At 42.8% G+C, this 25,813-nt stretch overlaps 1 protein-coding gene across 2 annotated transcripts; it reads right to left on the bottom strand.

The window, feature by feature from the left end:
* Positions 1–12,418: 12,418 nt before the first annotated feature.
* LMOD2 (leiomodin 2) lies at positions 12,419–25,589 on the bottom strand. Of its 2 annotated transcripts, XM_057304467.1 has the most exons (3): positions 20,118–25,589; positions 13,315–14,655; positions 12,419–12,786 (listed from the first exon to the last, which is right to left on the bottom strand). In XM_057304467.1, the coding sequence occupies exons 1-3, from the start codon at positions 20,388–20,390 to the stop codon at positions 12,760–12,762; spliced, it is 1,641 nt and encodes a 546-aa protein (XP_057160450.1). In that variant the 5' UTR covers positions 20,391–25,589; the 3' UTR covers positions 12,419–12,759. The 2 variants fall into 2 exon arrangements, with proteins under 2 accessions (XP_057160450.1, XP_057160449.1); XM_057304466.1 differs by having other exon boundaries at positions 12,419–14,655.
* Positions 25,590–25,813: the final 224 nt, after the last annotated feature.

The raw sequence follows: 25,813 nt of genomic DNA, 5'->3' as shown, positions 1-25,813 counted from the left end.
ATGAACAGTTAAGTAATTATGAGAGAGTCTGATTTAATAAGCATAGTCCTGTAATTGCAACCATTTTTTCCCAAGCCACTGGTAAATGGAGCATTGTTATGGTTCTATTTAAGTGACCTTGCTTTCTCCCTGGTTGAATGCTTGGATGCTATAGAACATGTTTGTAAGGACCTACTGCCTAAAAATGTTTAAAAAGTTTGCATTGATTCTGAGCCAGATGATTGCTTTAGGTCTGCACCACTGGAGCCCAGATGTTTACAGCCAGCACGTCCGGTCAGTCCGATGTGGTTTATGCCATGAGACTGCATGTGGAGAGCTCCGTGCCACCGAGCCCTCACAACATCCTCGTGTTACTTTCCACTTGCGTTACTTGGTTTCCAGAACAACAGAAAACGTGGTTTGATGGGAAGTTACTGTATTTTTCACAGATGTTTCTTCCTTTCCCAACTCTCTAATATTAAGCCAGGCATCATGCCACTGAGGAGAAGGGCAGGGAGAAACAAGTGCATTGTGCTTGACTCTGAAGCTGAACTCAGGTGGGGTTTGGCGGGGTCATTGGAAAAGATGGGATAACTTGTAGGGGGGAAATGTGGGGATATTCTTGCCACAGCATGGCTGGTTAGCACTTAGATGTAGCATTTTCTTCTTACCTGGGTCTTGGTGTGTGATGCATAGTAGGTTAGAATTGCAGTGATGACTCCTCACGCAAACTGCTTGATATAAAGCAAGTAACTTCCAACACTTGGAAACCATTGCTGTGTCTTCACGTTAACGAGATAGGCCACAAAATTGAGGATAGGGATGGGCAGTGTAAAAACTATGAAGGAAGTTTTTGAGAGTTTTTCCCAAAAAAGCTTTCAAATACACAAGTTTTTTTTTAAATATTAATAGGAACTGGTGGCTAAAGCAAGAAGGAGCAGGAACATAAGGAAATGTTCTCCTCTATCAAGTTCCCGAGTCTTCAAAAATTCCAACATCTTATTCTCGGAGCTACTTGGTGAGTGCACTTAAATGCAAGTGTTATTATCCGAATGTCCTATACTTAGCCAAACTACTTAAAATGAATTATTGTTACTGTTGAGTTGGAAGTAGGCCCCAGAACAAAACAAATTTGTTGTTCTGTACAAATATATCTCTAGATCAGGAAAACAGAAGTTCTTGTGGCCACATAATGCTCAGACCCACTGAGAAATCAGGCTCCCCCCTCCCCCGCCAGCTTTGTAACAGGTAGTTTGTTAAATCACCTCCACACGGTTTAAGAATAGAAGGTGTGTTCATGACCGATCATGAAAGAATGGCCGAAAGGCATTCATTGGCGAAACAGGAAAGGAAGGAAAGGAGGCTGGAAAACCCTTGACACTGAATGCTGGAGATACTCTTGTGTGGCTGCCAGTGCATGTGAGCCGCTTCCAAACCTGTCACAAAATACACGGTCTGCCCTAGCAGGTCACTGGAGGTGCAGCCTTAGAGCCACTTGATGTTATTTAAGAAGCTTATTGTGTTAGCGGGCATGAGCAGGAACGTTGATGTATATTGATGTGTACAAAACGTATTCGTGGAACCACCCTGACCTGCGGAAATTAGAAACAACTTGCCCAGGTACGAGGAGGAGGAATTAGCCCCCAAGTACTTGACTGTCTCCATTTAGATTGAGAAATAGCATTTGAGCCGTGGGTCATGATTCTTAGACAGTTTACCTGAGTGCCCTCAGCATCTAATGAGAAAATCTAGGGGGAAACAAAAAGATAAGGCAAAGATTTATATTTGTAATTATTACCCACAAGACTGGCCGAGAGTCAAATGGTGAAAACTTAGGCTAGTTTCAAGATTTGCCAACTACTGGCTGCTGAAAACAGGATTGTTAATACCAGTCTACTGTATAATTTATAAATATGGCAAGAGTTTAAATAAGTCACTGATGTAACAATATGGGAAGTATACGTGTATCCTTTAAGAGTTGTCAGTGCTAAGTCAGGATTTCTCCATAGGTGTGGCATTTTGGGCAAGCAGGCTCTCGATACCCAACATACTGTTCAGCGAAATGTAGGTGCTGGCAACATGTAGACTGTAATCTATTTCTTCTAAAATAACTGGCCTGAATTAATGTGACCTTGACAATGGTATTAATTGACTTACCAGAGCTGTTCTGGCAAGTCTTTTGGAGGAACAAAAATGATGCTGTGTGAAGTTCAAAATACAGAAAAATTGTTCCCAAGTTGTTTGGTTTCCAGACTTAAATTCCCATTGGCAATTTTTCACAGCATCTCCCCCAAAGATAGAAACTACTGCACCCTGTTGAATAGGAAACCAGAAGAAACAACAGGTTTCAGAAAATCACGGGGATTGCTTTCCTGTCTGAGTTACTATTTCTCTTGAAAGCATTGTCCCCTTAAATCACTCTCCAGCATTACTATTTCTCTTAATATGGTAGCAATAACCTCCCTTGTGCTTACCCCTCCTAGAAATTAACTAATACAATTTTTTGTTGTATGGTTCCTGTCATTCCCTTCTACTTCCTTCCCCTGTCACAGAAATGAACAGTAATTGTCGGGTAATTAAGAGGGCTGGGAATATAGAATGCACAGAAGAGGATCGGGTTTGCGTGTGTGTGTTCTTGAAACTTGTGAGTTGATATGGGAAGTAGCACAGTGAAGATCCCACGGACTTCATGTAAGTAATAGGAAGAAATATTGGCAATACATTTACCAACCCGTACAAGTGTTTTTCAGGGTTTTTTGCTTTCCCTTTTTTAAAAATTAAGTTGTAATTTTAATTCCAGTATAGCTACAAGTGTTTTTCTAATAAACACTTTTCCCAGAGGGCACAGTCAACACCTGCCCACTTAGTTTGCAATTCCCAGTGTCCACTGCTCTCTGACTTCCTCGGGGAGACACCCCCAACCCTGTCTCCCTTCTGCAGGGGGAGCTGTAATGTGGACACTCGCCAAGTTTCAGACAGGGCTACTTTTTGATGACAATGATGAAGCCATCTAAGGGGTCTTCCAAAGCCCCAGGGCTGTGCTTACTCCATGCCCATTTATTTTTCCTTCGAGATGTTTTTCCTTTGAGGAAAGTCATATTTAAAAGTATCCATTTTAATACTAACCAGTATTTATTAAAGCACTTATTAAAGTGCAGTTGGACACTGCATGAAATATTTTACATGAGGAACTTGTCACAGTTTTTCAGCCAAGGCAAATAGAAGAGTTTAAACAATTTGCACGAAGTTAAATAGCTGGTACCTGGCAGAGCTGAGCCTCAGATTTAAGTCTGTCTTAATACAGAGGATGTGCCTTTAACCACCACAGTTCCTTGCCTCCCAGGTGCATTAAGTCATCAGTGATAGTCTGGGAAAAAAAAAAAATATATTACTCTAACAGCTTTACTTCAAATGTAGACGGCTAGGGATTGTTCTGCTTCTGCACGTGCAAAGGCCCAAAGGGAAATGCTGTCATTCTCTGTTTTCCAGAAAAAAAAAAAAATTTTAACAGGAAAATATGTTATAATCATGCAGCTAAACCCGCAGCCACTGAAGCAAGCCAAGGCCCAAGGCAAGTTGTGAGATTAGTACAGGCTCATATATTGGGAGTATTCAGTGAATAGAATAGAGTATTTTTATAATTTGTCTTTGGTTTGCTCATCCCCAGCCCTTGTTCCCCTTTCCATCAGCATTGAAATATTTTTTTTTTCCATTTGAAATATTAGTTAGGTAACTAACATGTTTGAGTAATCCCAAATGCTTAATAAATGATGACACAAGAATTTATTTGGAATTACCTCAGAGTCCTCTCTCTGAACTCAAAGTAATCTCTGCCAATGTGTCTCCTTTCCTTAAGCGTTTTCCATTTATTTCATATTTTTATCACTCCAGTGGTGACTTTTAATTTATGAATATCATGTGTGGAGACAAAATTGGATTTGTTTTGCCTCTTTTTTTTTTTTGGTTATTTAAAAAAATTCACATTTCTTTAAAAACAGCATTCACCACTAATAGCTTCTGAGGTAAAAGCAAAATTATCCATCCTAACAAATCAAGATTCCTGTTAAACTTCCTATGAGTGTCTCTGAAAAGAGTCACAAAAAATCCTTGGCAGCATTTAGTGAAAAATAAATGAGGGTGTTGGTATTACCTTGCTCCTCCTGACTGATATTTTCAGCTTTCTTTTTTTTTTTTTTAAAGATTTTATTTATTTATTTGACAGAGATAGAGACAGCCAGCGAGAGAGGGAACACAAGCAGGGGGAGTGGGAGAGGAAGAAGCAGGCTCATAGCGGAGGAGCCTGATGTGGGGCTCGATCCCATAACGCCGGGATTACGCCCTGAGCCGAAGGCAGACGCTTAACCGCTGTGCCACCCAGGCGCCCCTATTTTCAGCTTTCTGCTGGTCTCCTGGGTAGGCCCCACAACTTCCAACTGGTACCATGTGGATAAAAAATAAAGCTGCAGAAGACTAAAGTATAACTTCTAAAAAGACAATCATAAATATATATAAATACATGTGTTTTTCCCTCTGCCTCTTCCTTCCAGTGTCCAAAAACTGTCCTTTAATTTCCCTACTTTTGCTGAAGAGTTTGTGAAGAGTTCCTCTGAGCAGCCATTTGTTGGGTTATGTTCACATGGATGTACTGGTTTTTAATCTGGGGTGCTACCACCACTCGGCCACTGGCTTGAAAAGGAATTAAATTCAGGGATAAATTCAGGATAAATTGAGGGAGGGCAACTTGCAAATTGTAACCTGAGACTGACTTTTGATCATCTGTTTTTGCGTTTATGTGACAGTGATCGCTCAGATGGATTATCTGAGGTTTCATTCAGGAAGAGAGAAAATGGAGCAGTTTGTGCTAGTGTCAACACTATTTTGACCACAGATTAGTATGCTTTTCAATTATGTGTCTAATTTTTAAAAATTCAAAATATGTAACTCCACAAAAGTTGTGTTACTAAGAAACCGTTTAGCTTATAATAAAGGTTATATAGCTAATTGCACAACGTTTCAATCTGGAACAAGTGATTAGTTGTCTGAAAATTAGTGAAGCATAGCCAATATAACAAATAGATCATATCCAAGTAAAAACTTCCACTTTAGAGTGCAAATTTGTCATTAGAGTTTTAAAGATCAGACTAATTTTACCTCAAGACCATTCATCTAGAGAATAGGACTTTCATTTTGCAGTTGTCAGTCCCTGGCTTGCTCAGATGCTCTCCTGGCGGTAGCTTGCATAGCCACTCCTGATGATAGCCCGACCACTGCTCCCCGATAACACATAGAAAAGGGGTGGAGGCTTTGAGGGAGGTGGGGCAGTGAGAGTGGATGGTAATATTCTTAGAACTCTGGCCCTACAATGTGCACAAAGGAAATGGTACCATTGGGTGCTCATTGGAGCCCCTTAGCCTCCAGTCTTGCCCCTAGAACTGCATTTCTCAACCATGTTCCTTTTTGATCCCAGACCACTGTTGGCCATTCCAGTAGGAATGATGAGAAGATACTGTCATGTTATCTCTTCATTGTCGTTGAGTAGCTAATATATCCGTCTATTCAAATGCATGTATTGAGCGCTTGGTATTTATTAGGCATAAAGATAAGATACAGTCCCTGATCTCCAGGATATATAGTCCAGTAAAGATAGTGGGGAGACTAAGACATGTATACAAGTAGTATATAATGCAAGGCAAAATGTATTGTGAGACTGTGGAAAATTGATTATAACAGGAACAGCTCCTTGAAGGAGGAAGATGAGTTCAGTTTTCAATACATCGTGTCTGAATATGAATGTGTGTGTTCACAATCACGAGGCATTTATTTGTGCTGGATTTGGGGTCATGTGGATGAGATCATCTGAAAGAATGTGGAGAAGAGCACAGGCTGTTTTGAAGGTTGTCCTTGTCCACATCAGCTTGGGTCAATAAGCTACTTGTCTTTCAAGGCCTCTTTGGAAGGAGGAATTAGGGGCTAACCCAGATTTAAAGAGTGGGAGGGGAACTCCAGCAGGTAAGCCGGTGTGTGAAAGGTGCTGTGCCAAGAGGGGGCACCTCTTGTCCGGTGAGCTGCAGGTCACTCAGTCTGGCTTAGGCAGAGGGTACATGAGCACAAGTGGTGGAAACTGAGGCAGAAAGATAATCAGGGCCATGTTTGCCGTGCTGAGGGATTTGAGCTCTACTCTGGAGAATATAGGCACCCCTGAAGAATTTCGAGCAGGTGACTGCTATGATCAGAATTGCATTTTGGAAAAAATATCCCGCTAGCATGTTAGAGACAAGTTGAGGGGAGTGAGAATGGAAGCAAGGAAGCCAGTTTAGAAGAAACCAGCTCAGAAGCAACAGTCCAGATAACAGATTGTAAGTGACTTTGTGAGGGTTTTTTTGGTGTTCAAGGAGAGCACATACCATCTTCCACAGGGGAGAAATTCTATTCAGAGCTGCAGGTCTAGGGGTGGCTCCTGTTAGATAAAAGGCTTCTGGCATCTGCACCACACTAATGAGTTTGGAGGTGCAAAAGTGGACAGGAACCACACCTTGGGAGGGGACCCGAGACAGCTGAATTTGCCGTGCCTGACAGTGGAACAGATCCGGAATTCCCAAGGGTAACATAGGAGGACAGTGTGATGCAGAAGCATGCGGGGAGCGGAAGGAAATGATACACTAGCAAGAAGACAGATGAGTAAGTGGGATGAAGCAGCCAGTGGAGAAAAAAACCTCTGACCGTCAGTGAGGCAGAGGACTTCTCACAACAGTAATATCTCGCCTTTGATTTGATGTCATTTGTGTTGCTGTAATGTCAGCCCTTCCTTCGTTTCCCAATTTTCATGCAGTGTTGAGGCTGTGGAAATGGAGAAGGAGGGCTAAGTGGCACAGGTCAATATAATTTGGAACAGGCCCATTAAATCGTAGGTTTGCAAGGTGCGGGCTCGGAGCAGGGACCCAGAGACAGCTGTGAGCACGGATTCTCCTCCATCCCAGGAATTCTCAGAAATCTTGCAGACGACCTTGGTCTGTCACAGAGATGGAATGAGAGTTCCAGTTGACTTTATCTAGAACAAATACACAGCTTTCCCCCACTGTCCTAAAGTAGTGTTCCTATAAAAACTTCCATATGCAGAAATGGCCTAAAGCAGAGAAGCAATAACTTAATTTATATGGAAAACTTTCGAGTATTCCCAGACCCCAAAGATAACCTCTGTTAGGCTTTTCTGATACACATCTTCCTAAGAGATGCACAAAATAGAGAGAAAGCACGGATGCTCACAGACAGGGTCCAAAGCCACGGAGGCTTGATGCTGAGATGCCAAGGGCAGGTCCTGGGGAGGGGACTTGGGGGGCCCGCTCGCTGCTTGAGGTGCGCACTACCTCCATAACGGCTCGCTGCCAAACACACACTGAATGTTATTCTCGCTTTTTTGTAAAGGTGAAAATCTTCTTTGGATTCCTTTTGGTCAGTGAAAACAAGTACTAATATATGTCTTCCATAAAAGCAAAGTGGCATTATGCAAACTTTCAAAAATCAGGAGATACAGATATGCACACACACGTCATTTTTCCTTGACATAAAAATATATATAAAATTATATATAAGTATATAAATAATATAATTTTTTCTCATGTCAAGGAAAAATGACTGTGTGTGTATAAAATGTAACTCTCATTTCTCATGTCAAGTAAATGACATACCAGGAGGCTGTGCCTTCTTTATTCTGAGAGTTGGGGACGCTCTGGTCTCCCACCAGCAGCATACCTTCTCATGAAGCATTGCACCACACTCTTCATCTCAGTGAGTGCCCCACCCTAGCCCTACAATTGTATTTCCATCGCTACTGCTCCCCTAGACTGGCTCTCCCCAGACCACCAGTTCAAGTGAACGCCATCAAGCTCCAGAACTTGCTGAGACATTTTATGGCTCTGATGGCTTCTTCCTCAGTGCAACTCTCTGCTTTGCCATACGGTTCTCCTTTTCTTCTCTCTGTTATACTCAGCCTCTGCGTTCTCCACACTCCCTGAGTGACCTTACCCAGACCCGCATCATTAAATGCCACTCATGCCACGTGACCCGCAAACCCCTATTTGCAGCAGGAATCCCACCCCCATCATTCTAGACCAGCCGCGTGTTCGAATGGACTGGCACCTCAGACAATGTATTTAAAACTGAAGTCATCTTCTTCCTCCAACACCTGCTGCTGTCCCACTTTTGGCACCACTGTCCACCCAAATGGCCCAGCCAGGAGCACAGGTGTCAGCATAGACTCCTCTTTCATTGCCTCCTGCCTTCTACACCTAGCCAGTTACTAAATTCTGTGGAGTAGGTGCTTTCTTAGTCTCTGCTCGATCTATTTATACTTAGGCAGCGTCTGCTGTTCAAATTTGTATCACTTCATTCTTAAATGATTGTAATGCTCTCCCGACTGGTCTTCCTGCCACCAGCCTGAACCTCAAGGAATCCATCCTTCTCTTGGTTACACAGGTCGTATTTTTAAAACCTATATAAACATCATGTCACTCCTCCTCTTGAAATTCTTTGATGCTCCCAGGACTTTCATAATTAAGTCCACATTCCTTAACTTGCACTGAGTTGTTCAGGTTGGGCTTCTGTAACTCAATTCATCCCAGCCTTTTTTATTCAGAAGCAGAAAGCTGTATGAACTTGTTGAAAGCATCTTACTAATGCATGCCTCTGCGGTTCAGATAGGCATATAATTTGGCTGTGAGAAAGTTGGTAAACATGACAATTTGGTTGAAACCTAATTTCCAGTTTTGGTGTACCACAATGATGGCTCACAGCTCTTGTCTATCTGGGAAATGGCTTTTTAGCTGTCAATCATTCATCAATCAGTTCTTCTAAGGGCTTTCTGGAAGAGATTCAAGTCAGAATAACTCAAAGGGATGGGTTGACACAAACTATATATCCAACATCAGAGGACTAATCAAAATAACCTAAAGAGCCAACAGTTGTTGAACTTTCTTACATAAAATATGGTGGGTTGTACAATGGTATGTATACTATCTTCCCCTTTTTGTAGAAAACATAGTAATATGTATATTTAAATATACATCAAGGAGAATCTAAAAGGATACACACTGAAGGCTCATCAGTGGTTGCTCTGTGTGGGTGGGAATATGGGGATTCATTAGGTACTTTTGCTTCTTGTATATTCTGATTTTTTTTAATGATCACATACTATTTTTGTAAAAAAGAAGTCCGTAGAGAATATAAACAATAATTCTCATTTTAATTTACCAAAATTATCAATACTAGAAAAAAAGACTGAAATATTAACTCTTTACCAAATCCTTGTTTTTACAGAATTATTAAACCCTATGATTTTCAACTATTTTCTATATTGCCCTGTTTTCTCAAACTTAAATATCCTTCCTTATTCTCTAGCCCCATCATTTGACTCTTTTTTTAGCCTAGCTAAAAAATCATGTGTTACTGACCCTGAAAAGCCTTTCTTTTCTTACTTTTGTTTTTCAAGAGAGGGGGAGAGAGAGAGAAAAAAAGAGGGAGGGAGAGAGAGAGGTGGGGGAGGGTCAGAAAGAGAATCCCAAGCAGGCTCCACATCCAGCATGGAGCCCGACGTGGGGCTCAATCTCACAACCCTGAGATCATGACAAGCCAAAATCAAGTCAGATGCTCAACCCACTGAGCCACCCAGGTACCCCCCTGGGAAGCTTTTCTTAATCCCTTATCTGCTTTTGGTCAAGGGTCTATGGCAAACTGTGGCTCACAAGTCAAATACATCCAACAGTCTGTGAACTAATAAGAGAATTTACAGTTTTAAGTGGTTGAAAAAGTCAAAAGAGGAAAGTTAACAACTCAGGAATATTATATAAAATTTAAATTTGAATGTCTATAAATAAAGTTTATTAGAACACACGCATGCTTCTCGCATTTACGTATTGCCTATGCCTGTTTTTGCCCCATAGGGGCGAAGTTGAATAGTTTTGGCAGAGACCAAATGGCCCACAAAGTCTCAAACATTTACTCCTTAATTCTTTCCAGAAAAAGTTGGCTAACACTAAGTTTAGATGATCAGCCTTCCTCAGTGCCCACATAGGGCCCTAAACCTGTCTCTAAGTCAGTTCTTACCACATATTCGGGAGGGGATGGTTTTCTCAGGATTCCCTGCTTTGAGGAGTGGGAGTGAGGAGGACGTTTTCTAATTTAACTTGGTTTCCCCAGCACTGAGCAGAGGGTCTTATACCCAGGAGGCACCTGGTAAGTAAATGTATGATGCTTGAAGGAACAGTGGAATTCTCTCGATGAGACTGTCAGTCACACAAGGACAGGGATTTTATCTCTTTCGTTTACTGCGTATCCTCAGCATCCAGAAAAGTGCCCGGGTCATGGTAGACATTTAGGAGATCTTTGTGTATGTTGTCAAGGGCATTAACGTTGTACCGTATTTCTGAGTTCTGTAATTCTTAGGTCAATTCTTAGTCTTGTAGGCCATGCTATTTGATGATTAATGAATATAAGACTCCACCTTTCAAGCCTCAGAGCAATAAAGAAAAGATAATGTTAACTCTGTCATGAAAGGAAGTAGTTAGGAGGTCTTTTCCAGAACCTATGATGTGCCCTACTCCTCAGTGCACGTCAGTATAGGCCTTACAGCCTGTTAGTACCTCTTCTTTTCCCTCACTTGGAGCAACTACGTCAGGGCAGGTATTAAATCAACATCCTGCTGACACTGAGTTATAAATGCCTGGGGGAGCCGGGCTCCTGACCCGCAGTGAGACTCAGCATCCTGGGCCCGTTTCAAACCCGGATGATGTGTACTTCAAGAGATTAATGTGCAAGTATAAATCACAGCCTAAACACTTCATCTGCTCTTGGACACTCTTCTCCCAGTGAGCTGAAAGCTCTTTATGGAGGATGAACTAATTAGTTTCCCTACAAACTCTATGAGTTTGCAGACAGGATGAGCTCATCCCTGTCCTGTGCTGAATAGAGTCATAGCACCTCAAATGTTTACAGCACATATTCTTAACCTTCTAGCGGTGTCTTTCCTGAATGATAAATGTACCCGCTTGGTATCTGATCACATCATACCTGTCTTATGATGGGCTTTATAATGTTTTGTTTTGCCCCTTTTGAAGTTTTTTTTTGGGGGGGGGGAAGGATCCCTGAGACAATTCAGGTAGTTCAGAAAGTGTCAGTCACTCCCCCATGGAGCCAGGGCATTGACTTAGCTCAAGGGCCTCTGGCCGCCTCCTTCAGAGATTGTAGAGGTGGTGCTTACTGAGTAAGAGAACAATAGAAACAGACTAAAAGAAACAGACCCAAGAACTATTGGACAAATTTCCTAGTGAAACATAATCCTCTTGATTGGAGATAATCCAAAGCTTTGTACATAGAGCAAACAATCATCGAATGGGTGGCCCGGAGAGCTTGCCAGGACCACTGTTAGACTCTGCAGGATACAGAGGAAACATTGCTAATCATAGTTAATACAAAGGACTTTAGAAGAGATTTTATAGCTTTCATAAATTGGAGTGGAGCACTGGAGTGGGATGAGGGTAATCTCTGACATGTCTTTCTCTTATTTGAATTCAGACCTTCCTTGAGTGAGAGGGAGGTGGGATCGAATGATGTTTGGGGGTTAGAAATACATGTGCCTTTGTCCTGGGATGTGTGTCGAGGACGTCCATGTCACCATTTGTGTAGGACACAAAAAGGCTGAGACCCACCAGACTAAGGCTCATCTAAGGAGAATTCAAAGGGAGAGTTGAGTCCTGAATCTTTAGTGTCAGCCACAAGATAGCTCTGAATTCAGGGCTTATTTTCTAGGAATTGCTCCAACACTATTTCCTCTACCAAGACGCTTTCCTTCATTTTTTTTTCTTCCAGAAATAGTTGTAAATATTGAGTTGACTCCTCGGTACCTATCAGCCTTCTGGAAATGTAGGAGTGTCAGATGACATCCTGGGTCTAAGGTCAATGCACACACTATGATAACGGCCACTTTGGGGTCTTCTCTAGAGCTTTTATCTCACTACCAAGAAGACTTTTAAGAAAATGTTTGATTTCAGGGCACCTGGTGGCTCAGTTGGTTGAGCGGCTGCCTTTGGCTCAGGTCATGATCCCAGGGTCCTGGGATGGAGTCCCGCATTGGACTCCTTGCTCAGCAGAGGGTCTGCTTCTCCTTCTGCCTCTGCCCCTCCCCACTGCTCTACTCTCTCTCTCTCAAATAAATAAAATCTTTTTTAAAATTTAGAAAAAAATTTTTTTGATTTCAGACTTTTTAGAAAGAGCTCTGATCAAATTTTCTTGGACATGAGAAAACAGAGAAAGGAAAGTGCTAAAGACCCAAACCCTTTTTGGGTGAGAATGTCATATTTTTAATATTTGGCAATGTTACATACATACCTGACAGATATATCAACTCACACACACACACAAATTGGTTTTTATTAAAAAAAAAACCAAAAAACTTCAATCCAAATTTATTGAGATTACAAAAATAACAGCACATTTCATTAACTCATTACAGCTCAGAGTTATCAACACATTCATATAAGAGCATCTTTAAATAACCTGCTTCTTGCCCATACAAAGCTCATAACATAAAAAAAAAAAGTAGTTTATTTTCATATTTACAGAAGAAACATGCCGATTGTTTCTTAAAATTTTTTTTTGGAATTAATGGGTGAGGCTATTTTTAAAGTCAGGAAACATTTCGAATTGAAGAAGTTACTGTAGAAACATCTCACAATGCGCCTTACTTAATACCACTGAGTGGTTCTGCATCCGCTTCTAAAGATCATGTTTCTATCGAAGGGCTTCTGGAACTTCCACCTACAAAAATAGGGAATTTTCTTTCAATAAAACAACACAAATGATAAAGTGAAAAATATCTGTAGGGTACGTCTCTAGCCGTAGTCTCTGAGACAAACTCAGATATAGATTGATCATTGCTGTGTGCTATTCAGTATTCAAATTTTGTGGATAAATGAGGTGGTAAACCACTAGCAATTCTGTGACAAAAATGTTGACAAGTGATGAATCTTTTTTGGAATGTAAATTATATTCCCCGGTTTTCTTATTATTAAGGGAATCAGAATTTTTAAATGTTGGAGTGTCTTAAAATAGTCCTGGTCCTTCCAGAACTGAGATGCTAAGAAGGTGGTCCAGGCACACTTCTCAAATGGAAATGTGCTCCCTGGTGACCTGCTCCTGGTGTTCCAAATTTGGAGGCTTGCTCTTGCATACTAAAATATCTTAAACATTAATAAACATTTTTAGAGGTGACTTCGGCACCATCGTGCAATGGAGGCTCAGTCACTCGCTACATCCATGCCCCAAATCTGCTCTTGGGTTACTTACCCGCCTTAGCTGTTTTATGCTGCTTCCGCGAATAGCTTCCATGAGATTATCATGAGCTGATCTCAGTGGGGTAGAAGGCCGGGAACTGTCTTCCATTTTCTTTTCTTGCACTGACCTCAGGGAATTTTTAATTTCCTTTAGGATATTGTTTGGTTGTTTCTTAACCTTTTTCCCTTTTTTCTTTTTCTGTCCATTTTGTAATGCCCGCTGGGCACTCTCCTGTTGTTTGATGACTTCTGCGATGTTTCGGGTGATTAGTTTTTTCTCTGGGAGGGGAGGAGGCGGTGGCGGAGGAGGAGGTGGCAGCCTTTGCGGGGGAAGCGGCGGGGGTGGTGGTGGAGGAGGAGGAGGGGGTGGAGCCACAGGAGATGGAGGGCGGCTCCTCACAGTTTGGACTTTCTTGGGGAGTTTGGGGGATGACCAGGGAGAGTGCCTGGGAGATGCGTAAGGTGAGGAGCCAGGTGTTCCTCTTTGCCAGACTTTGGTCCTAAGATTGGCTCCTCCGTCATAGCCCTCTTGTTGTTTTTGCTCCTGCATCCGCTTCTGCCTCTGTTTATCCATATTTCTTGTCAAGAGGCTTGTCATGCTCATTCTTGGTCCTGGGAGCTCAAAATGGTAGCCCAACCTCAGCAGCGTGGTGTTCTCGCGGAGCAGCTTAACGATCTCCATCTCCACCTGGCTGCCCATGATGTGCCTCTGGTTGTGGAAGCGCAGCTCGGTGAGCACCGTGTTGTGCTGCAGAGCTCTCATGATGGCCAGGATGCCCTTGCCCGTGATAAAGTTGGACTCCACGTTGATGCTGGTGATGTGCTCGTTGACTTTGAGCATTTCCGCAATGGCCATGGCCGCACTGTCGTCCGCGCGCGTGTTGGCCAGACTGAAGGTCTTCACCACCGTGTTGCCCTTGAGGGCCTCAGCGAAGCGGGCGAGGGTCTGCGACGTGATGTTCTCGATGTTGTTCAAGTTGACCTCTGTGGTGTCGGGGTCGTTGTTCCTAATCTTTTCCAAGGCATCCTCGATCACCGTAGGGTTTCCGCAAGGGTGAATGGCAGCCGGTGACTCCGTGTTCCTTCCACTGTGGCCATTGGTCAAATTTATGTTTTCTATTTGACTTTTAAATGTCTTTGGCTTTGAGTTATCAGAATCGATGCTATTATAATTTACAGTTCCATTAATACCTTTCTCCTTTTCAGTTGTTCCTTCCTCTTCCTCCTCTTCCTCCTCCTCCTCTTCGTCGTCGTCGTCCTCCTCCTCTTCTGTATACACCTCCTCAGAAACCTCACTGTTAGTTTCAGTGAAGATAAGCTCTTCCTCACTCTCTTCTTTGTCTTCTTCAGCGACCTGAAGAGCACGAGATGATCATTAAGTTGGTATTTTTTTTTTTAAAGATTTTATTTATTTATTAGACAGAGATAGAGAGCCAGTGAGAGAGGGAACACAAGCAGGGGGAGTGGGAGAGGAAGAAGCAGGCTCATAGCGGAGGAGCCTGATGTGGGGCTCGATCCCATAACGCCGGGATCACGCCCTGAGCCGAAGGCAGACGCTTAACCGCTGTGCCACCCAGGCGCCCCTAAGTTGGTATTTTTAAGCACATTTTGTTTTTAATTTACAAAAGTCACACATGGTTTTTGCAATGTATGAAATCATTATGTTGTATATCTAAAACCAAAACAATGTTATGTGTCAATTATATCTCAGTAAATAAAAAAGGGAAGTAACACATGGCAAACAATACAAAAGCATGTAAGGAAAAAGTTCATCTCTTGCTTTTGACCTCTCTAGTTGGGATAACCAGGGTTAACATTTCATTGCATCACTTTCAACAGTTTTTTTTAAACAAACATTTATTTATTTATTTATTTATTTATTTATTTATTTGACAGAGATAGAGACAGCCAGCGAGAGAGGGAACACAAGCAGGGGGAGTGGGAGAGGAAGAAGCAGGCTCATAGCGGAGGAGCCCGATGTGGGGCTCGATCCCAGAACGCCGGGATCACGCCCTGAGCCGAAGGCAGACGCTTAACCGCTGTGCCACCCAGGCGCCCCTAAACAAACATTTCTTTTGTTTTCTGCAGAATAAATATCCAGAATTCTATTTATTAAATTTACTATCATTTTGCCAATTTGAACAAATAAGTTGGAACTTCAGCTTTGGAAAACCCCTGGTACATTTTTCATTCTCTTAACTACTTGTTCTGAACTACTTGACTCCTTGTCTACTTAGAATCTAGCAAATTGAATTCTCCCTTCTGGAGTCACTCCGCTCGCTATCCTTTCTTATTTTGCCATCTCAAATTTAAAAATGACAACAAAAACATACAATGTGTTAATGGATTCCCATTTTTAACGTTCAGAATTCTTCCTCAAATTGGCCTCCGCTAGCAGCTGCGACAGCTGCCAGGTGCTCTGTGCCCCTGCTCGTGTACGTGTAGGCAGAGGCAGGGTGGCCTTCGAGTCTCCAGCATTCATCTACTCTGGCGTAGAGCCCGGCAGAGGGTCTCCGAGACCCCACACCACCTGAGACCGGCTGACGACCCTGCCTGCTGTGAGGAAGAGAAGCCGAAGCGGCAGAGCTGCTCTCAGGGCAGCAGCAGGTCAAAACCTAGCTCCGCAGAAAAACATTCAGGTCACCCTTTGCTGCACATCAACTTGAAATCTCACGCTAGTGCGGGGTTAAATGAGACGGACTGCAGAAGACACGGGGTGAGAAAGCTAATCGCCCCTGGCACTAACTAGATTCTAGCCATAATGTGAAACAGCAGACGACAGTAGAAAATCTTGAAGCAAGCCATTGCCCCCGCCTGATGGTCTTAAGTTATTTACCATGTATCAGTTATGAAAGACTTTCAGGCAAACACAACCTCAAGTCTATCTTTGTCTTTCCTGTTTACGAGACTTCATACTAAGAAGCTGAGTGACCCCATCTTTCTTTCTTCTTACAATCTTTTCTAATAAAAAATAAATTCTGGGAATTGCTGACAGAGTCCAGGTTCCCCGAGTGCAATCTTTTTAGTCCTTTCTTTTGTCTCCTGTAAAGCCCCAATCCCTCCCTCATCCCCAAAGCCTTGGTTATCCCCTCTACGTTGGCAACCTTTTTTTTTTTTTACCCCCCAGGGCTCCTGCTGCCTGAGGCATGTGGAATGAGCTTTGGAAAGCACTGCCTGTCTCCAGGTTTGTTTGCCCAGTTGCTACCACAAAATAGCCTCCAGTTATCCACTTGTTTGGAGTGGCAGGCACCAAGTGATGGCCTGGGGAACGGGTCAGCCACTCCTGGGATGGTTGTCTGGTCTTTATTTACTCCCTTCTTTAGGCGCGGGAGGAAGGGGGATGCTGAGTGTGCGTTGGCGGTGCGTGTACGTGCATGCGTGTTTGTGTGAAGTTTTAGCTGTTTCAGTAGTTGGAGGAAAGGGATCTGTCTTAAAATCTAAGGTATATTGCCTTTCATGCCACCATTATATTTTATCCCCTTTGGTTTTTAAAAGACTTTTAGGCTCTATCTTCAAGAGATGTTTTCCCCTCAAAACGTGTCTGAGGACAATACTTGAAACTGTTATTCAGCAATGAGTCGTCCTGTGACATCTACGTGACACTTCTTCCAGGAAGCCCTCTTTAACACCTCCTCATATTATTCCCTCATATTATCCTTGCCATATATGGCAGCATAGTGCCCCCAGTAAAGTACCTATTTTAATTACTTGTTTGTCATTTTTCCCAAAACACTGTCAGCTGGGTGAGGACAGGGATCACATCTGGTTTGTTCACCTAGCACAGTGCTTAACATGTAGTAGGGGCTCAATAAAGATTTGTTGCCTGAATGGATCTAAACCCACTGGCTACCAGCCACTGAGGATCAGGACCGGGCCCGGCCTAGGTGGGTGACTCTCCCAGCTCACCTGGGGCTGAGGGGTTTCCCAGGACGCAGGATTTCCAGTTCTTAAGCCTAGATAGTCCCAGACGATCTGAGAGGGTTAGCTGCCCTAGGTGGGGGACATCTAGGAGAAGGACACCAGAAGGGAGAAAAGGGTCTGGAGAGCGAGGTAAGAGGATGCGACAAAACAATGGTTGCCTCCTTCCTGTATTCTCTGGCATTTGGACTGACTCTGCAGTTCCAGGTCTGCTCTCTGCCACCACTCTGGAGTTAACCTTGATCCTTGTGCAAATGGGGGTGGGAAGGTGGGGATGGGGTGAGGCCTGAGGGGTGAGTCTAGAGAAGGCAAATGTTGGCACTCTTGGGGAATAAATAAGGCAACAAGAAGGACCAACCATGTCTCCCGATCACCTCCCTGGCATCATTACACAAACAAGGAGGCAAGACACTTGGTTTTTGGTTCTGGTTTTGGGTCTACCCCTAAAAAGCTAGATGACTTTAGTCAAGTCAGTAAAGCTCTGAGACGTCTCAGAGAAACTACGGCGTTCAACTGTAGTGTGTGTCATGATCACCTGGGGGCTTGTGAGCCCGCAGAATGCTGGGCCCCACTCTCAGGAGGTCTGGGGGAGCCCTAGAATGAGCTTCTGAGAAATTCCCAGGTGATGCTGAGGGGTTGGGCACCCACATTTTGAGAATGGTGGTCTTGGCACCAACAGACCTTGGTTTGAATGTCTGGCTCTCCTTATAAGCTATTCACTTCAACTGAATTTCTTAACCTCTCCTGGTCTCGGTTCTCATGTGCAGAAGGTGAGAAGTCCATGACATAATGTGAGTGAACTTACTGGCACCTAGCCTGACACCCAGCAGATACTTAAGTTAGGGGAGCTGTAGACCCTCTGGTCTCCAAGGCTCCTTGGAGCTTAAGGCAGCAGAATATGTGTGGACCCAAGTGGGCAGAGGCTGTCATTCAACAGGCACTGAACATGAGTTTCATAAGCCTTTAGAGAGCCGATAGCTGATAAGCCAGCCCCCCAATTCCTCCTCCTGGTCCATTCTGTACCGCCCTTCCCTTACACGGCCACTCCCACCTCCACCCACCCGCCCACCGCCTAGAGCTTTGTCCTGGGCTGGGAATGGGTTTACACCCTCTACCCTTAGGCTTCTGCTCAGCACTCCTTGTGACTACAGAGACAGCCCGCCAGCTGGGGGAAGTGTAGTGGGAGAAAAGCTGACTACCGGGAAAGGAATCAAAGTTCACCAACACGCAGCCTCTCTAACTGAGCTGATAAGCCACTGGCAGGGATCAGCAAAACCTTTGGCAGGCTCAGGATGGGTTCCATCGTAGCTGACAACAGGCTTTGCCCTTGGTTTCCTACTGATCTCAGGACACTGACATGAAAATGCCTTTGTTGGGTTACTGCTCTGATGGCTGTCTGTCCTGGATATTCTGTGGCAATTTTCATCTTTTTATCAAGGAAATTCTTTAAGGGCAATAATAAAAATGTTATATTTTATATATTTTATCAGATTTTTGACACACATTCTCACATCAGAGGAAAAAAAAAGAAAAAAAGCCCCCTAAAAATCATGGTTTCATGGTTGTGGAGGAATTGACCAGCCCAACTCTGGCCTCACCTCCTCCTTCCGCCCCTCCTTGCAGGCAGCCACCGTGGCCTTGGCAGACCCTGGCCTGATCCCAGTGGCCCTTCCCGCGATGATTGACATGAGCAAGGCTCACACGTATCTTGCTATAAATGTGGCCCACACACCCTCTCATCAAGATCATCTAACAGCGCCTAGATTAGTACTGTGGAAGTCTTGCCATTGGCTTCAGGCCATTTTGATTTTAGATGATACTAGTGGAGCCCAGAGGTTTTAAACTGTTGCTCCTGACCTGTGTTCTCCCACAAATTCAGGACTTTATTATACTGCATTAACATTGTTATTGCCATTACTATTTTCCCAGGGCATGGTCTTTTGAACTTTCTTCTGTTAATGACTTACTATGCAAATTCAAAGTAACTTAAAGTAACTTAAAATTCAAAGTAACTGGTTACTGGGCAGAAAACAAAAGCTTAACAACACATGAGCTCTAATAGAAGAACATTTCCAGGTCTCAGGATCACCATTATAAAGTAGGAAGGAATCTTAGGGGTCATCTACACAGGCATGCTTAACCTGGGTCCTCAGGTGGGTTTCAGGATGTGTGATATTATTTTGAAATTCCACGTAAAGTTTGCGTATGTATGCACCAGCACACGTGCGTTAGCTTAAGGAGAAGGTCTGTAACTTAACAAAATCTCAAAGTGGTTCCTGATTTACAGAAGAAACCCTGGATTCAACTTCCTCAATAGCCAGATGGAAAAGAGAGCCCTGCCGAGATGACTATCTGTTCAAGGTCTAAAACTTAGGGACAGCACAGGAACTCGAAATATGGCCCCCTGGCTCTCAGTCCCACGGACTTTCCACCTCTGCTCACTTCTTGGTGTTGGAAAAAAAGAATTACTTTTACTGTAGCCACCATCACAGTCAAAGCAACCAGAGTACCCACTTCTGTCCTTACAGAAGGAAATACATTGACTTAACTGCTATATATATGTGTATATACATATAGTCACATATTATGCCACATTAGCAACTCACAGCTCAAATTAGACTTACGTTTTGCAATATATCTAAACCCATGCCTTGCTTCTGGATTATTTTCCTCTAGAAAATCCCATCTTGATTGACTGAAGTCAATCAAGGGATCCCAGCTAAGAATTTTACATCTTATGCTCAACTGGGTGGCCTGAGGAATTGTTCAGTAGCAGGTGCAAATGGGTTATGAGAAAAGACAAGTGAAGCGGACTGAAAAGTTAGGGAAAACAGGTTTCCCGTGTTGGGGGTGGGGGGCCGAGGGTGGGAGTAGCTAAGGAAAAACCCGAGAGCCTACCTTTCCACTCTCCCCCAGCCTCTCCTTCTCCAAGAGTTTTTGGGACTCCTTTTCCCAATAGGCCATCAGTGCCTCTCTGCTGAATGTCCCCGTGGGGGTTTTCTCGGTCAGACTCTTTTGCCTGAGCCCCACGGGAAGGCTGTGATCAGGTTCAATGTCTTCCAACTCCCTCTCTAGCTCCTTCAGCTCCTCAGCTGACAGGGAAGCGAGAAGTTCATCCTCATCGATGGATTCATATTTGCTAAGTCCTCTCCTGTAGCCAAAGGTAGACATGGTCCCTGCTTTGTCAGACCCACAAGGAGCTTGAAGAACCGGGCATTCAAGGCGGCCAGAAGCAGGCAGGGAGGCAAGTGGGCAGGCTGGTCAGCAGCTGGAGCTAGGAGGGGCCTTTTAAGAGTGTGAGGCAGCGCCGTGACAATGCAGAGAGGGGGTGAAAGCATGGGCTGTTTTAAGCAGCAGACGTCAGCTAGACATTTGAACACAAAGAATGTCACATCGGTGGTGGATGGAGGTCTCAGAACCAGTGGGGATTATTAACATGCTGGCCAGGGACATATTTAGCTGAGCCTGATAGCTCACGAGGGCAGGCGGGGAGTGTTTCAGATAGGGAGTAGCACAGTTCTCACTTCGGATTCAAGCAACAGGACGTAACATTGATGTGGAGAACGACTCGCTACACCACCACGGCCGTGAAAAGGTGCTTTGATTATAATCTCAGAGGTTGAGAAATGAGTACACATCACTCTCTGAGTGGTTATTCAGGTTCTTCTAAAAACACACCGTGGGCGGCATTGAGGGCAACAGAAGGCTATCCCAATACAGCACCTTGAACCTTTATTGTCGTTTGCAGTTTACAAGGCTCTAATCCTAACAAGTCCTGAGAGATGATTATCCTCCTCTCCAGATTTTGGCAACGGAGGCTCTGAGAGTTTACGTGAAAACTTTGAAGTCAGACAGCTAGAAGGACAGAAGTGGCTTTCTCCACCGCACGACATGGCTTCCTTCTCCTCAACCCAGAGGACGAGGAAACAACTAGACTTGCAAATAAAGCTCCAAAAAGACGAATAATAATACTGGGTATGGCTTCTTAGTGCCAAGCCGTTTATATATTTTATCTCATTTAATCCCACAGTCCTGTCAGGTATATATTATCCTCCAGATCTTACAGCCACAGAGAGGTTAAGTAACTAGCCCACGGCCACAGAGCTAAAAAGGGAACTAGAATTTGAACCCAGATTTGTGTCTGGGCTGAAAACTGAAGAGATGCTAACATGAAATTATATATATATATATGTCCATATTCTTATGAGTGTGAAAAATACATAGTTTACAGGACTTCATCGATAGGTCATTTTAGCATACAGATAGATAAAGAGCTGTTAAAATGCGTATGCATAGAAATACACACTTCTTAATACATATATAATAGACCATATTTCGTTTATTACATTCAGCAGTTGGTGACTATTTGGGTTGTTTCCAGATTTGGGTTGTTATAGATAATACTGTGAACATTTACACGCAAGTCTTTGTGTAGCCATATGTTTTCATTTCTCTTGGGTAGATACATAACAGGAATTGCTGGGTTATATGGTACATTTACATTTAACTTTTCAAGAAATTGCCAAACTATTTTCCAAAATGGCTGCACCCACTTACGTTCCCATCAGCAACGATGTGAGTTCCAGTCTCTCCACATCCTAATTTGTTCCTGCTTGTCTTTCTGGTTATAGCCATTTTAGTGGGTGTGAAATAGATCTCCCTGCAGTTTTAATTTTCATTCCTCTCATAACCAGTGATGTTGACCATCATTTCATGTGTTTATTTCTACTCATAAAATGTTTTTTGGAAGGAATCTTACATTCATTTTAAATGGAGTCATCTTCTTATTATTGGCCTGTAAGAGTTCTAGAATATATTCTGGACTTTAGCAAGTATGTGATTTGCAGGTATTTTCTTCCATTCTGTGAATTGCCTATTGGTGTCTTTTGAAGAGTGAATGCTTTTAATTTTGATGAAGTCCAATTTCTCAATTTTTTTTTTCATTTACTGCTTGAGCTCTTGTGTTACGGCTAAGAAATCTTTTCCTTACCCAAGAGCAGAGATTATCATTCCTATGTTTTCCTTCTGAGAGTTCTACAGTTTTAGGTGTTCATATTTAAGCTACCCATTTCAACTTATATTTGTGTATGTGTAACGTAAGAGTCTAAATTCATCTTTTTGCATACAGATATCCGATTGGCTTAGCATCTCTTTGGGAAAAGACTATACTTTCCCCTATTGAATTGTGTTGGTGTCTTTGTGAAAAGTTAATTGGCCATAAATGTAAGGGCTTGGTTCAGGAGAGTCACTTCTGTTCTATAGATTTAGATGTCTATTTTTTATGCCAGTACTGCATTGTCTTAATTGCTATAACCCTGTAGTGCATGTTGAAATCAGGAGGTTTAAGTCCTCCAACTCTTTTTTTTTTTTTTTTTTTTGCAAGAATGTTTTGGCTATTATGATCTTAACTCATGATGATATTCTGCTCCAAAAATAACTATGACTCTTTTCAATGATACTGATGAGAGAGATGATTATGAAATTAGAAATGATGAGTTTGTTGGTTTTCGCTGGGCTGTGGCATATGCCTTTTGTGTAACTACTGGTCACACATCTTTTTTTATGTGAAAATCGGTTTGATTTTTGGAAATGACACCAAATCACTACAACCAATTTGGTGAATGAGATGAGATTTATTCAACTGTATAAAACATTTAGGTAAAAAGATGAATGAGGATTACAACTATATAAAAACCTCTTTGAAAGCAGAGCGATAAGAAGAAAATACTAGAAGTATATAATTAAGTATCAAAAAGTAGTGGAATTGTGTTTTTTTCTCCCTTCCTTCCTCTTCCTCTCTCTCTCATGTTTGTAATTTTTCTGTAACATTTTAATACTATTTTTATTGGATAATCGATTAAACACACACTTTATGCCAGATTCCAACTTAGGTGCTGGGGTTAGAGCAGGGAAGATAGCCAACAGAATCCCTTCCTTCGTGGGGCTTACATTCTTTTCTCTTTCTTCTTTTTTTTTTTTTTTTAATATTTTATTTATTTGTTAGAGAGAGAGAGAGAGCACAAGCAGGGGGAGCAACAGGCAGAGGGAGAAGCAGGCTCCCCGTGGAGCAGGGAGCCTGATGTGGGACTCGATCCCAGGACCCTGGGATCCTGACCTGAGCTGAAGGCAGATGCTTAACCCACTGACCTACCCAGGCATCCCTACATTGTTTGGTCGGGGGAAACAATATATAAATAAACAAATAAAAACAAAACATATCGGACAGAAGCTCTATGGAGAGAAATAGAGCAGGGTAAGAGGGAAGAAAGAAGCCTGTGGGGGTAGTACTTCACGTAGGTAAGATCCCTGTAATACGGTGACATTCGAGCACACAGCTGGCCAGAGTGTAATATATATTTAGTGTGACTATAAAGTAATTACTCAGATATTCCTGGAATCACAGATTCTCAGCATTCAGAGGGACTTGGAAATACATTAATCTTCTATCACCTCTATAAGTGGTCATCTAGGGTTTCCTTGAACACTTCTAGTGAAAATTCTATGTTAGCAAAATTCCATTTCATTATTTGGATGGCTCAAATAATTTAAAAAAAAAAATTTTTTTTCTATAGTGTTGAAACTGATCTCTTGAAAAATCACCCCATATAGTTTAGTTTTCTCATTGGAACAACCCAGAATAAATGTAGTCTAATGTGGCTTTCTTTTCTCAAATCTTGGATGGCTGACGAATGACTTTGGAAATGAATCTGGAAGAGTTTTGCTCTGTGACAGCATCACTGGAAAAAAAATGTATGGCCTCTCAAGGACAGTACCTTCAGAGCGATGGCCTTAGATATCCTAGTATATATGTTACGAATCACTCTGATTACCATAATAATTATAATTTGTGGCTGAGCTTAGTTCACTGGACCCCCCTGTAAGCAGTCTCCACAAAATTTAAATCCATTGGTTGAAATTCTGCTGAGCAATTAAACATGACTACCTGAGCCTGGCCAGACTTAAGTATGGTGAATAATTTAGATTTCTTTGCAACTTTGCCTACTTTGAGGAAAAAACCCCTTTTTCCTTGAGGAAAAAAATCCAATCAAATGTCTTCCAGGCATCAGCATTTTCTATTTCAGGTTTTTTTTGTTTTTGTTTTTGTTTTACTTGATTACATTGTGTTTTGGGGTTGAATTGCTTTTAGAGTCAATAATATAGAAGGCTTTTGACAATTAGCATCTTTTGTTCAAAACATACCTATCTTGGGGAGAATTGTTTTCATGGTTCTTGATTCACAATCAGATACACATGATTTCACATTATATCAGCGATTTCCTTTTTAGTGAAAATAGAGTTTGCTCTTTCACTCATTTTTCTCTTTCGGTATCCTCTTGAAAATGCTGTCCTCTGTTTGTTTATTCGACAACCATTTACCAAGCACTGGCTGTGTGGACAGGTACTGTGCTGGAAGCTAGGATTACGAACAGAAAAATAGAAATTGATCTGGTCCCTGCCCTCAGGAGCTCACACTCCTGGGAGAGAGGCAGACAGCTGACGGTAACACAGTGCAGTGACAGCTCGGCCCAGGTGCCGGCAGAAGGAGAGACGGGGAGTACAGATGGAAAGCAATGCAGCCCACGTGGGGGGGAGCTGGAGAAGCGCAGAAGCTGATAAAGAGCTTTCCAGGCAGAGACAGCAGCCTCTGAGCAAACGCATAGGAGTATGAAAGCAAAAATGAAAACAAACCCCCAAACCCCGGGGCGTTCTTCCGCATAGGGGTGGGGAGGAGGTGGAGATGGGCAGAAACTGACCCTGGCTCATGGACTATTTCCAACAGAATGCCTTGGTATCTTGCCCCCAACCTTACTTCTTCTTTTTTCTTGTTTAGAGCGATTTTATTTATTTATTTATTTGTCAGAGACAGAGAGAGCGCACAAGGAGGGGGAGCAGCAGGCAGAGGGAAAAGCAAGCTCCTTGCTGAGCAAGGAGCACCCCCACGCCCCAATGTGGGACTCTATCCCAGAACCCTGGGATCATGACCTGAGCCAAAGGCAGACGCTTAACCAAATGAGCCTCCCAGGCGCCCTTTCTTTTTATTATTTTTTTTAACAGCCATCAGCGTCATGGTAGATGCATATAGATGTTGAATGTTTTTTACTTGAAAGGCCATGTCAAGGAGTTTGGGACTTCATTATCATTTACTGTTACATGGAAGTCTTCGACCATATCCCCTAGCCCACAGGCCACTGTTAATCCCAGCAAGTGTCTTAATATTAAAGGAAACTCAAAAGGAGCAAAACTCACCAACACCTTTAAAACTCAGCCACACGCGCCCCGCCAGCAGATCTGGTATTTGTGTAGATAGGGTTTGTAGGCGGCCGTCGGGAGACCTGCCTCCTCTTGGAAGTCATGACGAGTCAGCCTAACACTCTGCCTGGCGGAGACGCGCTGCCTGAAGATGGATCACTTCGCTTGTGGGTGATGTACTTACAGCTCTCCGTGTCTGGAAGTGTTGTGAGGCCCTACTGATTGTCTCTGTGTTTTCTTTAGTAACCTCCAGATTTCAGGAAGAATTTGGTCATTTCAGGAATTGTTTGTATTTCAAAATATGTAGGCATTTCTATTTATAACCACGTAACAGAATGAAATGA

The sequence above is a fragment of the Ursus arctos genome, unplaced genomic scaffold, assembly GCF_023065955.2.
Source record: "Ursus arctos isolate Adak ecotype North America unplaced genomic scaffold, UrsArc2.0 scaffold_3, whole genome shotgun sequence".
Classification (NCBI taxonomy): domain Eukaryota; kingdom Metazoa; phylum Chordata; class Mammalia; order Carnivora; family Ursidae; genus Ursus; species Ursus arctos.
The sequence above is the reverse complement of the archived record's forward strand: the minus strand, read 5'-3'. Positions and strand labels throughout refer to the sequence as shown.